The 12,407-nt window shown below is 31.0% G+C and overlaps 1 protein-coding gene across 3 annotated transcripts; it reads left to right on the top strand.

Annotated features, from left to right (window-relative positions):
- Positions 1–5,657: 5,657 nt before the first annotated feature.
- Positions 5,658–11,947, top strand: LOC106762508. 3 transcript variants are annotated; one of them, XR_002667963.1, is made up of 9 exons: positions 5,658–5,904; positions 6,865–7,149; positions 8,983–9,039; positions 9,130–9,339; positions 9,901–10,019; positions 10,109–10,206; positions 11,148–11,272; positions 11,355–11,574; positions 11,655–11,947. XR_002667963.1 is itself a non-coding variant. In XM_014646469.2 (8 exons), the coding sequence occupies exons 1-8, from the start codon at positions 5,704–5,706 to the stop codon at positions 11,517–11,519; spliced, it is 1,260 nt and encodes a 419-aa protein (XP_014501955.1). In that variant the 5' UTR covers positions 5,658–5,703; the 3' UTR covers positions 11,520–11,947. The 3 variants fall into 3 exon arrangements, 2 of the variants coding, with proteins under 2 accessions (XP_014501955.1, XP_022636949.1); XM_014646469.2 differs by having other exon boundaries at positions 11,355–11,947; XM_022781228.1 differs by lacking the exon at positions 5,658–5,904 and adding an exon at positions 6,470–6,670 and having other exon boundaries at positions 11,355–11,947.
- The last annotated feature ends 460 nt before the right edge of the window (positions 11,948–12,407 follow it).

Raw genomic sequence — 12,407 nt, 5'->3', positions numbered from 1 at the left:
GTTGAGAGCTAGAGTTTGGAGGTTGTTCCTTGCATTTTCATGGTGTTTCCTTTGGTTGAATGAAGACCCATTTTGTATTTCGTTTTTCTTTTCCTTGGCTGCAGTAATTTTGTTTTCCCTTTGAGTTTCTTGGATTGGATGATGAAAATGGAGTTGTTGTTAAGTTTGGTAGTGAAAAAGGCTTGAGTTGGTGCATTTTTGTTGGGAGCTTGAACCCTTTTCTTCTTATGCTTTTGTTTTGATGGTTGGAAGTAATATATGAAATGGAACATTGTGTTTCTTATGGAGAGTTGGACAGTGCTGCAAGGTGGAGTAGAAATTCCATTTTGATTTTCATAAAAGTTTGAAGAAAAGGGAGTGTTAGGTTGGTTAGTAGAAGTTGAAATTTGGGGTTGTTGTTCTTGTAAGCTTTAGCAATTGAAACTTTGGGTTCTTTGGATGTTGATCTCGGTTTTGGAAGGTGAAAGGAAGCTATTTGCATGTTTGTGATGGTGTGGAAAACGTTTGGAGTGTAGAAGGGAGAGAGAAGGTGCAATTAATTTTTTTACCCGATTTGGCCAAACACATGAGATGCTTCTTTTGACTCAAGGAATGTTTCCAATTTGGTTTTGTCTCTAGCACATGTTTCTGCCGAGAATTGCAATGGTGAAGGGAGATGTTTGTGTTTGATTTTTCAATTGTCTTTGCTTACATGGCACATAGGAAGAAGCACCCAAAGTATCCTTCATTTACACATTGATTTGAAGCACTTTTTGTAGAATTCTCTTTGTAGCTCACGTAAATTTGTATGGCTTGGTGTGTGGTTTCGTTTTTGCTGCATGGAAAGGGAGGAAAACATGGTTTTATTGTTTGGTTAAGGCACATGCTTATTTTCTTGGAAAATGGTGCACATGGGAGAAGAAGTCAACACATTTTGTGACTTATCAAAGGTGAAATTGAAGTTTGATTTTGGTGCAAGTGAGGTCACGTACAAGAGGTCTTCTTAGGCCATTTTCATTTCCAATTTCTTTATTTGGTGCACACTTGGTCACATGAATTGCTAGAAAAAAGTTGTGTTTGCTTATTTCTTTTGTTATAAATTAATTTGCATATTAGGATTAATTGCTTTTGATTTCTCTAATTTAGTCTTGCATGTAAATTAATTTGACCTTGTTAGATAGTTATGTGTAATAGTGTTGGTATCTAGTATTTTATTTTATTTTGTCTTAATGTTGTCTTGTATTTGTGGTCTTGTTAGTTTAATTACCATGTCAGCTTAAATTAGTTTGTTTGCATCTGTGTCTTTATTGTCTTCTTTAATTTTTGCAAAACCCTTTTTACAACCCCCTCCCCTTTCGTGTTAGACTCGATTCTTGAACCGCAAAATTGGTCTTTAGGAGACGACCTAGGGGTCATTCCCTAGCTATACTGCATTTCTTATATGCAATCAAATTTGTATGGGCCACGACAACCCATCACACATGCCTCAACATAATTGACTAAAATTTTGCACTTGGTTCACACATTTTTCTGAATATGGAAACGACATAAAAGATGGTAATATTTAGGGAATTAAGTGCTAGTGACATTCATCAAATTTAGGACCCTATCATTAACAATGACCTTCGGGCTACTCTCATATGTCAAAAATAATCATTTTATCTTTTCTGGAACCTAAGTGAAATTATTTTGTCGTTCACTTGATAAGAATACAAAAACCGTTGAGAAAGTCAACCTTGTTCATGGGACCCCAAGTATCTTAAACAATGACAATTATATTTGTTGGTTTTGTATGTATTATCCATCAACAAAACAATATTAAATGAATTCAACAATTTAACTCCATCGAAATGTTTCCAAAAGAGGTTATTTACCATCTCAAATTCATCGACACATCTACTCTAGTAGATGTATTTATCACATTCTAAAATCATTTGTAATTTGGTTCTCGAACCTCTAAATGATCGTTTGTAAGTGTACCTTGCATTATATATTTGCTTTATTGTTGTCACACGACTCATAGTTATATTAACAAGGAATGACTATTCGGTGTAATTTAACCTCTCAGCAAAAGGTTGACCAACTAAAGTCTATGCCAAATTATGGTTATGATATCCATACATTACATATAATACTTACCCCTTTCCATTAAAAAGTGACTTGACTCTTAATTTAAAATGACATTTGCATTTTCTTGTGTCGAATATACTAGGATGAACATTAAATTTGTATTTTTTGTACTTTCTATTGGGTCTATCAAGGAGGAGGTTCACTGGGGAGACATAATACCAAATGAGATATGAGGCCAACCACATAAGGGATTAACATCACTCTCTACCCAAAACCTTAAAGCAATGGGTTAATGGGTCTTTCATCTTTATATAGTGCTCTAGTTTCTCATTTTTATCCAATGTAGGACTCAGACTCACACTTGGATTCCCAACACTTTTCGCCCCTTTCACATCCTAACAATACAAACGTCTTTCTCTTAGGTTGACCATTAACTTTATCAGATCTTATAATAACGACAATAAAACCAAGATTAAAAGCAATCCTCAACCCACTCAATTAACTCATCACGTGTGAGAAAAATCTTATTGATTATAAAATTATTTGTGGAATCTCTCTTGTACATTTTATTGATAGAAAAAAAGAAATTAGACATGAAACTCAAATTTACACGTGTATCCATCAAACTTAAAAGATAATACCTATAACATAATATCACCCCTACCCTACTTCTTTAATATAATAATAATTGAAGATCAAAAAATTATTAAAACAGATTAAATTAAACAAATTTAAAAAAAAAAATAGTAAAAGTTATAAAACAGAAAAAATAAATAAATGAATACCAAATTTTAAAATTCATCAAATTTCAAAATCCGATAAAAATTTTCATCAGATTTTGAAATGGAAGAAAAATGAATATCGGATTTAAGAATTAGTGAATTTCTATACAAGATTTTGAAATCTAATAAATTTTTAGACAAAATTTTGAAATTCAATAATTTTTTTAAATCGAATTTAAAAATCTAATAAATTTCTTAAATTAAATTTTGAGATTCTTAAACCAAATTTTAATTTTGATACATACAAAATATAATAAATATGAATATAAATTTTAAAGAAAATAAATATAAAATTTCAAAGTCAATTTAACCAACAAAAACATTTATACCTAGAAGATGATGAAGGGAATGAAGGAAAATCAATGAAACTAAAAAACAGAGCTGCTAAAACGAAGAAGAAAGATAGCAAACTACCACAAGAGAGACAAAAAATATGACTTAGAGGTGTATGTATGCCTTTAATAAATACAGTGATCGCAATAAATGTGTTTGGTAAACAATACTACTAACCTAATTTCCTTTTTATTGCAAAGGTTAATTCTATCATCTCAATGAAACTTTAAAGGGGCAAATGAAAGAAAGCTCCAAAAACATTAATGTCTCGAGTTAGGCAGGTGGGACTAACCCATCAACCTCTCAAATAAAAATGTAATTTAACCTATTAATTTATTTTATTATGTTGTTTGAAAGATTTTCAAATTAAAGTTAGATTATTCACTGTAATTGAGTGACTGACATGTAAAATAATTAACTCTCCTAAGTTATCAAATTATATATATTAACTAACTTTTCAAAATTTTATAAAACATTTACTTAATTAAATATATATATTTAAAAGATTTAAAAATGACTAAAAATTATGAAAGAAATGCAAATGGAGGTACTCTCTAAGTCCACTAATTATGGCGGCTGAATCCAACTTGACTAATTTTGGCCACACAATAAAGTGACACGTTTTTCACACTTGTAAAGAAATAAGTTAAGGAAAAAAAATTAAAATATTTTAAAATCAATTACAATAGCGAACATAATATGAGTAGAATATAAATAAATAATTTTTTCAGGAACACAAATTAAACCAAAAAATTATAATTTATTGCGAATATAATTTTGAAAGAATAATTTATTAAGTACGGAAGAAGAGAATAAATTATATATTAGAGAGGTATCTTTTGGTAAATCTATTACGAAACAATTCTAAGCATACGTGGAATAAATCTATTTATAAACATAGGAAAAAATGAAACGAGAGAAAATACTATTTTAATACACTAAAATTTGTTTATACAACCAATAAAAATATAAAGTTATAAAAACTAATAGAAATCTTTTTACTAAATAACTAATATTTAAAAAATAATTAAATTTATAGAAACCTACCTTTTAATTGAAAATATCTATAGAAAAAAACTATCTTAAGAGTGACGATAAATAGACATCTCAATTTGTAAAATACACTCATTCAGCACCAAAATATAAAAAATATAAAATATTACTAAAAGTATAATTAAATCTTAATATTGAGAAAAGTATAATTAAAAAAAATGAATGAAAAATAAAAATTATAAAATAAAAATATTAAAAACAGGTTTTGTGATGACCCCACGTGTCGAGTCCGCAGATTATGCAGATCCACATATATTTTATCTTTTCAGTGCCAAGCAATTGAGTTAAACTGGTTACAAAAATCATTGCTCTTTTCAATGTATCTGTTAGAAGATATCTTTATGGTCCTCAATCATTCCTATTTTTATTTTTATTCAATTAAAGAAATCATCAAATTATTAAAATATCTTCGTATCATGATATAAAATGTCTACCATATATAAGTTTAGATATTATTTTAATTATAACATATTTACAAATATTTAAGTATCATACAATTTATCAATGTACAATTAATATTTTTAATAATAGCTAATATCACCAGTATTAATGTTATAGATTATCTGATATTACACACAAGCTCTCCAATACCATAATATGAGAGCATTTTTTGTGATACCAAAATGTAATAAAGAATCTTAATAGTAAAATTTATTATATATATTCTAAATGTAACTATTTGATTTATTTAAATTTGAATTCGATTTTTGGATCACTGATTTAATGTTATATTTATTACATTTTAACTATTCAATTTTTCTAGTTTTAATAAAATATTTATTTTTATTAAAAATGATAATCATTTTGAATTGTAACGAATATTGTAACACAAAATTACTTGAAATTTGATTATAATAATTTCTTTCAAATGTAATTTATAATTTTTAAAAACATATAATCACTAAACATTCAATAATTAATCATATTCTTACATATCATTCTTCAAATTTCAGGTAATTAATAAGTCAATCACATTAAACCATTCTATCTTAAGTTTTCAACTTTCAATTCTTTAAAGCGAATTTGGTCAAGCATAGTCATACTTTACCACTTTTGACATGTATAAAAGACTTTTTAAGACAACACATTTTGACAATAACTTATAAAGGAAAAAAAAAAGTAAATGATTTCTTCTCACTAAATAAAATTTAATGTATGTATAAAATAATTTATAGAAACCGTCTCATATAATTCTTTTAAACTATTTTTTAAAATATATATTTTTAATTTATACATAACTCAATTTTAAGTAATAAAAATACTTATTTACTTTTACTTTTAGTTTGATTTTTTCTTTTGCAAAAGAAGTTTCTATAAACATATATTTCAAAATTTATTCACACACTGAAAATCATGACATGACAAGGCAATAAAGATAAAATAAATAAGTAATATTGAGAAAAGAAAAAAAAATGATTCTTTATTGTATTTGGGTTGTTTAATTGGTCTGTAATGTGAGAGTGCAGAAACTGAAGACACCAACAACATGCGCTCTTTCGCTCTCTCGTTCGCTCCGCTTCCAATCAGTTCCATATTTTCGAAATCCCAAATTTGCCCTTCTTCATCCTGTCGCGTTCTCTGTCACGTCGGTTCCAATTCCAATGCCCAACGCCACCTCGCCGCCGACCTCAACTTTGTCCTGCACGACGCTCTCCACGCTTCTGGAATCGACACCACACACGCCAGAGTAATCACGATGTCAACGATCAAACTCACTCTTGCTATTATTATTATTATTTTTTCACAATATTCTAATCGCAATTGTTGGAGTTCATTTGTTTTCGGCGATGTTTGATGGAAATCATTGTTTCGCATACTGTCCGATTAAAAATCCTTAACTCTTGTTTTCTAATTGAATTCGAGTTTCTTATGCATGGCTTATGTTAATGTTTAATGTGAATATTTTTTTGCAAACAGCAAATTAGCAAGCTGAAATGTTAACATCCTTTTTCCAATTCAATTTTGGTTGAATTTTACTTTACTTTTACTTTTTTAAATTCTGTGTTAGTTGCGGTGTGAACTTGCTGATTTTATTTGATTTGATTGGTTGGTTTCGTTATATTTTATACGTTTTAATCTGCTAAATAACTAAACATTTTATTTATTTTTTCTATATTTTCTTAGATAATCAATTAAATCATATTTAATTTATTTTATTTTATATTATATATTTATACTCTATTAAATAACTCAATATTTAATTTTATTTATTTTTATTTTATCTTTTTTCAGCATTCATTTTTCTATTTGTTTCCTCAACCAATTTAAACGTTGGCATTAGGGTTTGAGCTGCAGAGTTTGCTGTGAATTTGTATTGTTATATATTGTTTCGTAGTTTTGTCTTGTCTCTTTTCTTTTTCATTTTGGTTAAAAAGAAGCTATATTCAATTTGTTTCTTCTTTGGTATGTTAAAAATATGAAGCATGTTTGACCTTGTTTTGATCGAAAATGGGGTAATACGTGTAATTTGGAATTTCCTTATGCCATTTTTACGCGACGTTTTTTTTTTCAGTACGTGTAATTTGAAATTTTTGGTTTAGACCCAAAAATGGTTTATGCTGATGAGTTTGAAATTATTTTTTAAGCTTTTTTGGGTTTTGAAGTTCTAGATTCAATCTCATTTGTTTCCTTGTTGGTAAATGAGAAGGAAGCTAGAGAGCAATTCTGCTTACAAATTGGGAGATTTACTGATATTGAGAAGCAAACCAGCATTTGTATCAACAGATGTGTTGATTTGGGGAGGACTGCTCTCTACATAGCTGCAGAGGATGATTCTTTGGTATCACATTCATCAGTTCCACTTCCCGTGGATGATTTCATCACCAGATTAGATGATCTTTCCATGGACTATTGTCCTCACTACAGCCCCAAATATGAATCATCGCCTGAGAAGTTCTTAGAGAGCATCGAGAGGTTTCTATATGTTCACAAGGTTTGTACTTTGATTTCATGCTCCAAGCTAATGTGCGTGACAAAAATAAGTGAACGTGTTATAGCTAACAGAGTAAATTACATTTGACTAGCCTTTCTTGTTCTTGTTCTTCTTTTTATTTTGGCCAATACCCCTCCTTTTTAGAGACCTAGACCCCTTAATTGTTTTAATAGTTTTACATTGACACTTTTTATACATTACATTAACCCTCCCCTCCTTAACTGTTTGAAATAAATTTTCATGTGTATCTCTGAAGACGATTATTGTAAACACTAAAAAAATGATAGGTATTATAGAACTTTACGGAATAAACTTAAAACTTTATATTTATTCCAACACAAACTAGATTTCCAACGGTACAGAGAAACTGAAACAGCATACAATTTCTGGTTATTTGAGAGAACCAGACTCTCCACTCCCTTAAATTTACAGAACTATTCAAAACAAAGATAAAATCTGCTAAAATAAACTGCCCATCATGCCGACTTTATAAAAGTCTGAAACAACAAAACTACCCCTTAGACACTTATAATTGTCTATCGGTTTTTATTTCTTCTAATATAATCCCCTTGAACCTGTCAAAAAATCAAAGGTATTATGTGCTATCTGAAAAAATTTCAATAGGTGTCGTTATTTACCCTAGCTAATAACCACTCAAGGGTTCTGAAGCATTATCCTAAGACAACAGCTGCAAAGTATCCTGCATAAGAAACTGAGCCCAGCTTAGTAAAAGAACCTTCGATTGTTTTTTTTGAAGCTTGAATGCAAACACGCATTTAGATTCATTTTAGATTTAAAAATGGAACAAATGGTCAAGCATGTGTAATTAGCTGTAAGTCTAATCTTGAATGGGAGAATTCAGAAGTTGCAATGTCGAGAAATGTTCAGAGAAATGCTAATTTTGTTTTGCTGTATTTAAAGAAACATAATCAAAAAACATAAGGAAACAGTGTTTATTGGTTTTAATAAATATATCATCAAAAAATAAAGGAACATAATCACCTTTTTGAGAGGCACTTTTATCTCCTCCAAGCTTCAATAATAAGCAAAGTCACCTTCCGTGTTGCCGCCTTGCAATTCATAATCACCTACCCTAAAAATTGGTCTTGTGGTGTCCAACAACTTTCCAAATCCTCCTAATTCTAGCCTCTTTCTTACATTTATCCTATTCTGTGATGCTGATACTAAAATCACTCCATCTACATTCATGCCTGCTGTCCTGGCTATTAACAACCTCCTCTTTTTCTTTTTTTAGTCGGATATCTAAGATTGACTAAAGATATAGTTAAATTATATTATATAAGTGGGTGTAAACCTTATTATACTAATTAGTTTAATTCACTTTCTTATTATAATATCAGAGTCTATCTTAGTAAAATTTGTTGAGCTTATCATGTCACTAGTTATTGAGTTTGTTGCATAGTCTAATGCTAAAGATGTTTAGTCCTTGGCATGCGCACAAATGTTACAAATGTCATATCAACTAGTGATGTGATCAAATTATACTCTATAAGTAGGTGTTAATCTTATTTTATCAAACTGATTTTGTAAGGTTGGTTTAAGTTTAAATCCTACTTTCTTTAAGAGTTTTCATACACACAAAGAGTGCATCCTATTTTTCCCAACACAAACTTGTGCTAACCCTCTAACAAATATCTTCCGAGAAGTACACGTTATATATGTGCTTTTTTTCCTGTTTTATGAACTCCGTATTGACAGCCGGTAATATATTCAGTACTTTTTTCTCACTTCTCTTAGATTATATGCTTTTGAACTAATTTCATCCTTTTACCTTGATGTTCTTTACTTTTACTGATCACCTTCTTGTTGTAGGGTTTCAGGAGAGCCAATACAAATATATTGGAGCCAAGAGCTCTTTATCTCCACTCGGTAATATATATTTACTTTTAGAGGTTGTTTCTGAAAAGAGATCTGTGAGGGGGTAAACATTTGATAGATTTACTTTGATGTACTGAACAGGTTTTGACCCATCGTTCGGGATCTGCAGCAATGCTATCGCTTATATACTCAGAAATTCTGAAAATGCTTCGTCTGTGGAGCCTTTTATATTTTGATGCTGAAATTTTCTTCCCTCACGATGTTCTTAGCCTTCCCAAAGGCTATCATAAGCAGAAAAGCAAGGAGTCAGACCAAGCTCACATAATGACTTCAGGAAACCTATTAGTAGAGGTAATGTCTAATTGTGTGCTCTAAATTCCCTTTTACTTTGCTCTGTATCTCTTAAACCAACAATGTGAAGGTTTTCCTAGTTTACAGCAGTAACTGTTCACCTGTGCCATAAACTAGGAGGGAGAGCCTTGGCACATACCTGTGACCTAGTGATCATAGATCACAAGTTCTACCGGTTGGAGACAACCTCCAACTAGGGTATAGCTGCATGAGCATCTTCTTTAAGCATGTTCACAGCTAAATAAGTTTTATGCTCCTGAGGTATTTTGTGGACTTTATGGAGTGTCTTTTCCACTTGCTGGCTGGTCCAGTAATGTCTGTGATAAACTTCAGGAGCAATGGTGCTATGCATGAATATATGCTAGACATTGTGGATATAGGAGCATGCACTTTTCTTTTGTTTCCTTTCACTCTAGGTTTCTTTTCTTACATCTTTTGGTATACTTGTTTGACTTTCTGTTAAAATGTATCATTTTATCTATGCCAATCTCAACTATTATGTTGTTTTGGCTGCTTTAGCCTTTAGTCTCGTTTTTGACTTATGTTGACCTATATGTGCAGATCTTAAATGATCTGAAGCATGCATTCTGGCCTTTCCAACACGATCACACCAAAACTTTATTCTTAAGGGCAGCAACTGCTGCTAACTGTGTTGACAGATCTGATTTTGTTGGAGAAAGGTACTTTATTCGATGACATGCACATCTTTTATTTCTCTAAATGTAATTAGTTTATATAAGAATTAGTTTTAAAGTTTGTCAAACTGCAGTGGCTCAGAAATTGCATCAGCTAAGGCTGCTCAACATAGACTAGACCGAGGTGTTTGGACCAGTGTGCGTTTTGGGGACATGAGGCGTTCTTTGTCTGGTATGCATTTGATTCATTTTCTCTGTTCTCTGTCTCAAATGATGTAAAGGCATTGTAAGGTTTTGGCCATGCATGCCATCCGTCCCTCTAGATCAGTTGCTAAGTTTTGGTTAAAATCATTGTACAAGTGTTGTTTAGAAAGAGAAAAGTCAGGTGTAGAGATGCTAAATAGTGGTAGTGATATGAAATAATGAATTTGTTCTATTTATACTAATAGGCGTGGGCCTATTTGGGTCGGTATCTTCATAAGCATTTATAGAAAAGAGAAATAAGAAAAGATGAAAATCTTCAAAAAATAAAATTAGTTTATGTATAAAACTTTTTCATGTTAGCTTCTCCAAAATCAGATTTTTAACTTGCATGTAAGCTAGTTTTATTTATCAGCTTATGTTATGTCTTCTTATAGAAGTATTTATATGGAGGCATTTAGTTGAACAGGCCTATGTCAAGAACTAGCGTAATTTTACTAGCATAATACACTTAACCACAGTTGGTTGGGTTCCTTAAGCATATTATTAGGGTTCGATTCTTGCACATTTAAATGGAGAAAACTTTGTCGGGATAGATAAGACTCAATCTGATGATTCTTACGTTTCGAAAAGAATTAGTTTCTAACTATCGGTCGGAGAGTAATACTCTCGGTGCAAACCCAAAAAACTACTAGTTTAAGCATAGACCTACTGACATGATGAAACAACTAGACCCATTAAACAAGGAATAAAAAGAAATATAATGAAATCTGAGACAACTCCTAAAGAGATAATTTGATATACTTTTATAACATAGAATTAATATTTTGAGATGTTTTCTGGATATTCTAAAAAGTTTGTTGGACATTATTTCTTGAATTTGTCTTTTGTGAATTCTGCTGATATTGAGCAGCAATTAACACACTTTCTTATGTTTTGATATGAGCCCAAATATTTTCCCTATCTTTTCAGCGTGTGAGCGTCTTATTCTGTTGAAAAATGATGCAAACGAGTTAAGAGATTACAGCATTCTTCTCTATCACTGTGGATTATATGAGCAGTCTCTGGAATACCTAAAGAAGTACCGGGAACTAAAGGTACTATTACTATACTATAAAATGCAAGTGACTGCTTTTCAAAGTTAATTGATTCAGGTGTTTTACCATTCAACTTCTGCAGAATTCATCACCACAAGAGACATTATCAACAAAGTCTCTTAGCAGCCTGGAAGAAGATGCCGTGAATAACCTGATGCTGCGCTTGAATCTGATCCTTATGGAGCAAGGATGGACTCGGCCATCTTATGCCAGGAATTTCCTTGGTAATAACTCTGAACCATGGTAGTTCCTCTTCCATGTTGACGGAGACAACATGGAAGAAGATTTGCATCAAACCAAAGGTACGAGGCAGCAAGTTTTGTTGTATTTTCTGGACACCAACAGTGAAATCTGGGTATACATGGAGCTGTATTTTTTCCAGTATTTTGAATGCTTTGCAACCATACAAATAAAAGGGTGTTCGCAACTGCTGAAGTGGACGAGATCGTGCAAGGAAGAGCAATATAACATTTACATATAGGATGATCGAAAGTAACCACCATATATTGATGCAGGTAGCAATGAAAATTCTGTACTATTACCGTGTTTTAGTAATTATATAATTTTGTATGTATACCTTATGCACATCTCCTCTGTACAATTCATGTATATACTACTGAACAGCTTTCTCCTCTGACAAAGTAATGAGATATGATATACCAAAAGCATTACTAAGGCGGCCTTTTGTCATATATTTCAGGGGAAAATGAAACAGCAACAATATAGGATGTCGAAACCTTATAAGTTTGTATATGTAAAACATCAATGTTGTCAACGGAGTAAAAAAAAATAGGAAAATGATATTTTAACACCAATTTTTTGATATCATTTTGACACTGCACATGTGTCAAAAATGTGGTTGAACGATTTCAAATTAAAAAAAAAGCTTTGGTTTCTCTCTTTTAAATATACTCTTGTCTCAGTTTTTTTTTAATTTAAAATTATCCAACCACATTTTGATATGTGTGCAGTGTCAAAATGGTGTTAAAAATTGATGTTAAAATATCATTTTCGTAAAAGAATATACGGATAGTAACTTAAATCGTGAGGGTTATGAATGTCTTCATGTAAAGCATCTAACTATGAATTTGTTTCATTTTCCTCCATAGTACATTTATCATGAGAAGCAAAACCA

Source organism: Vigna radiata, chromosome 5, assembly GCF_000741045.1.
Source record: "Vigna radiata var. radiata cultivar VC1973A chromosome 5, Vradiata_ver6, whole genome shotgun sequence".
Lineage (NCBI taxonomy): Eukaryota > Viridiplantae > Streptophyta > Magnoliopsida > Fabales > Fabaceae > Vigna > Vigna radiata.
Note: the sequence above shows the minus strand (reverse complement) of the source record. Positions and strands in the feature narration are given on the sequence as shown.

What these genes read in the sequence shown, in the direction of transcription:
- LOC106762508 (XM_014646469.2), top strand. Translation starts at nt 5,704, where the DNA reads ATGCGCTCTTTCGCTCTCTCGTTCGCTCCGCTTCCAATCAGTTCCATA. An exon ending in CAGGAAACCTATTAGTAGAG is followed by an intron (nt 9,340 to 9,900) that starts GTAATGTCTAAT and finishes CTATATGTGCAG; the next exon opens with ATCTTAAATGATCTGAAGCA. An exon ending in AGAAGTACCGGGAACTAAAG is followed by an intron (nt 11,273 to 11,354) that starts GTACTATTACTA and finishes CAACTTCTGCAG; the next exon opens with AATTCATCACCACAAGAGAC.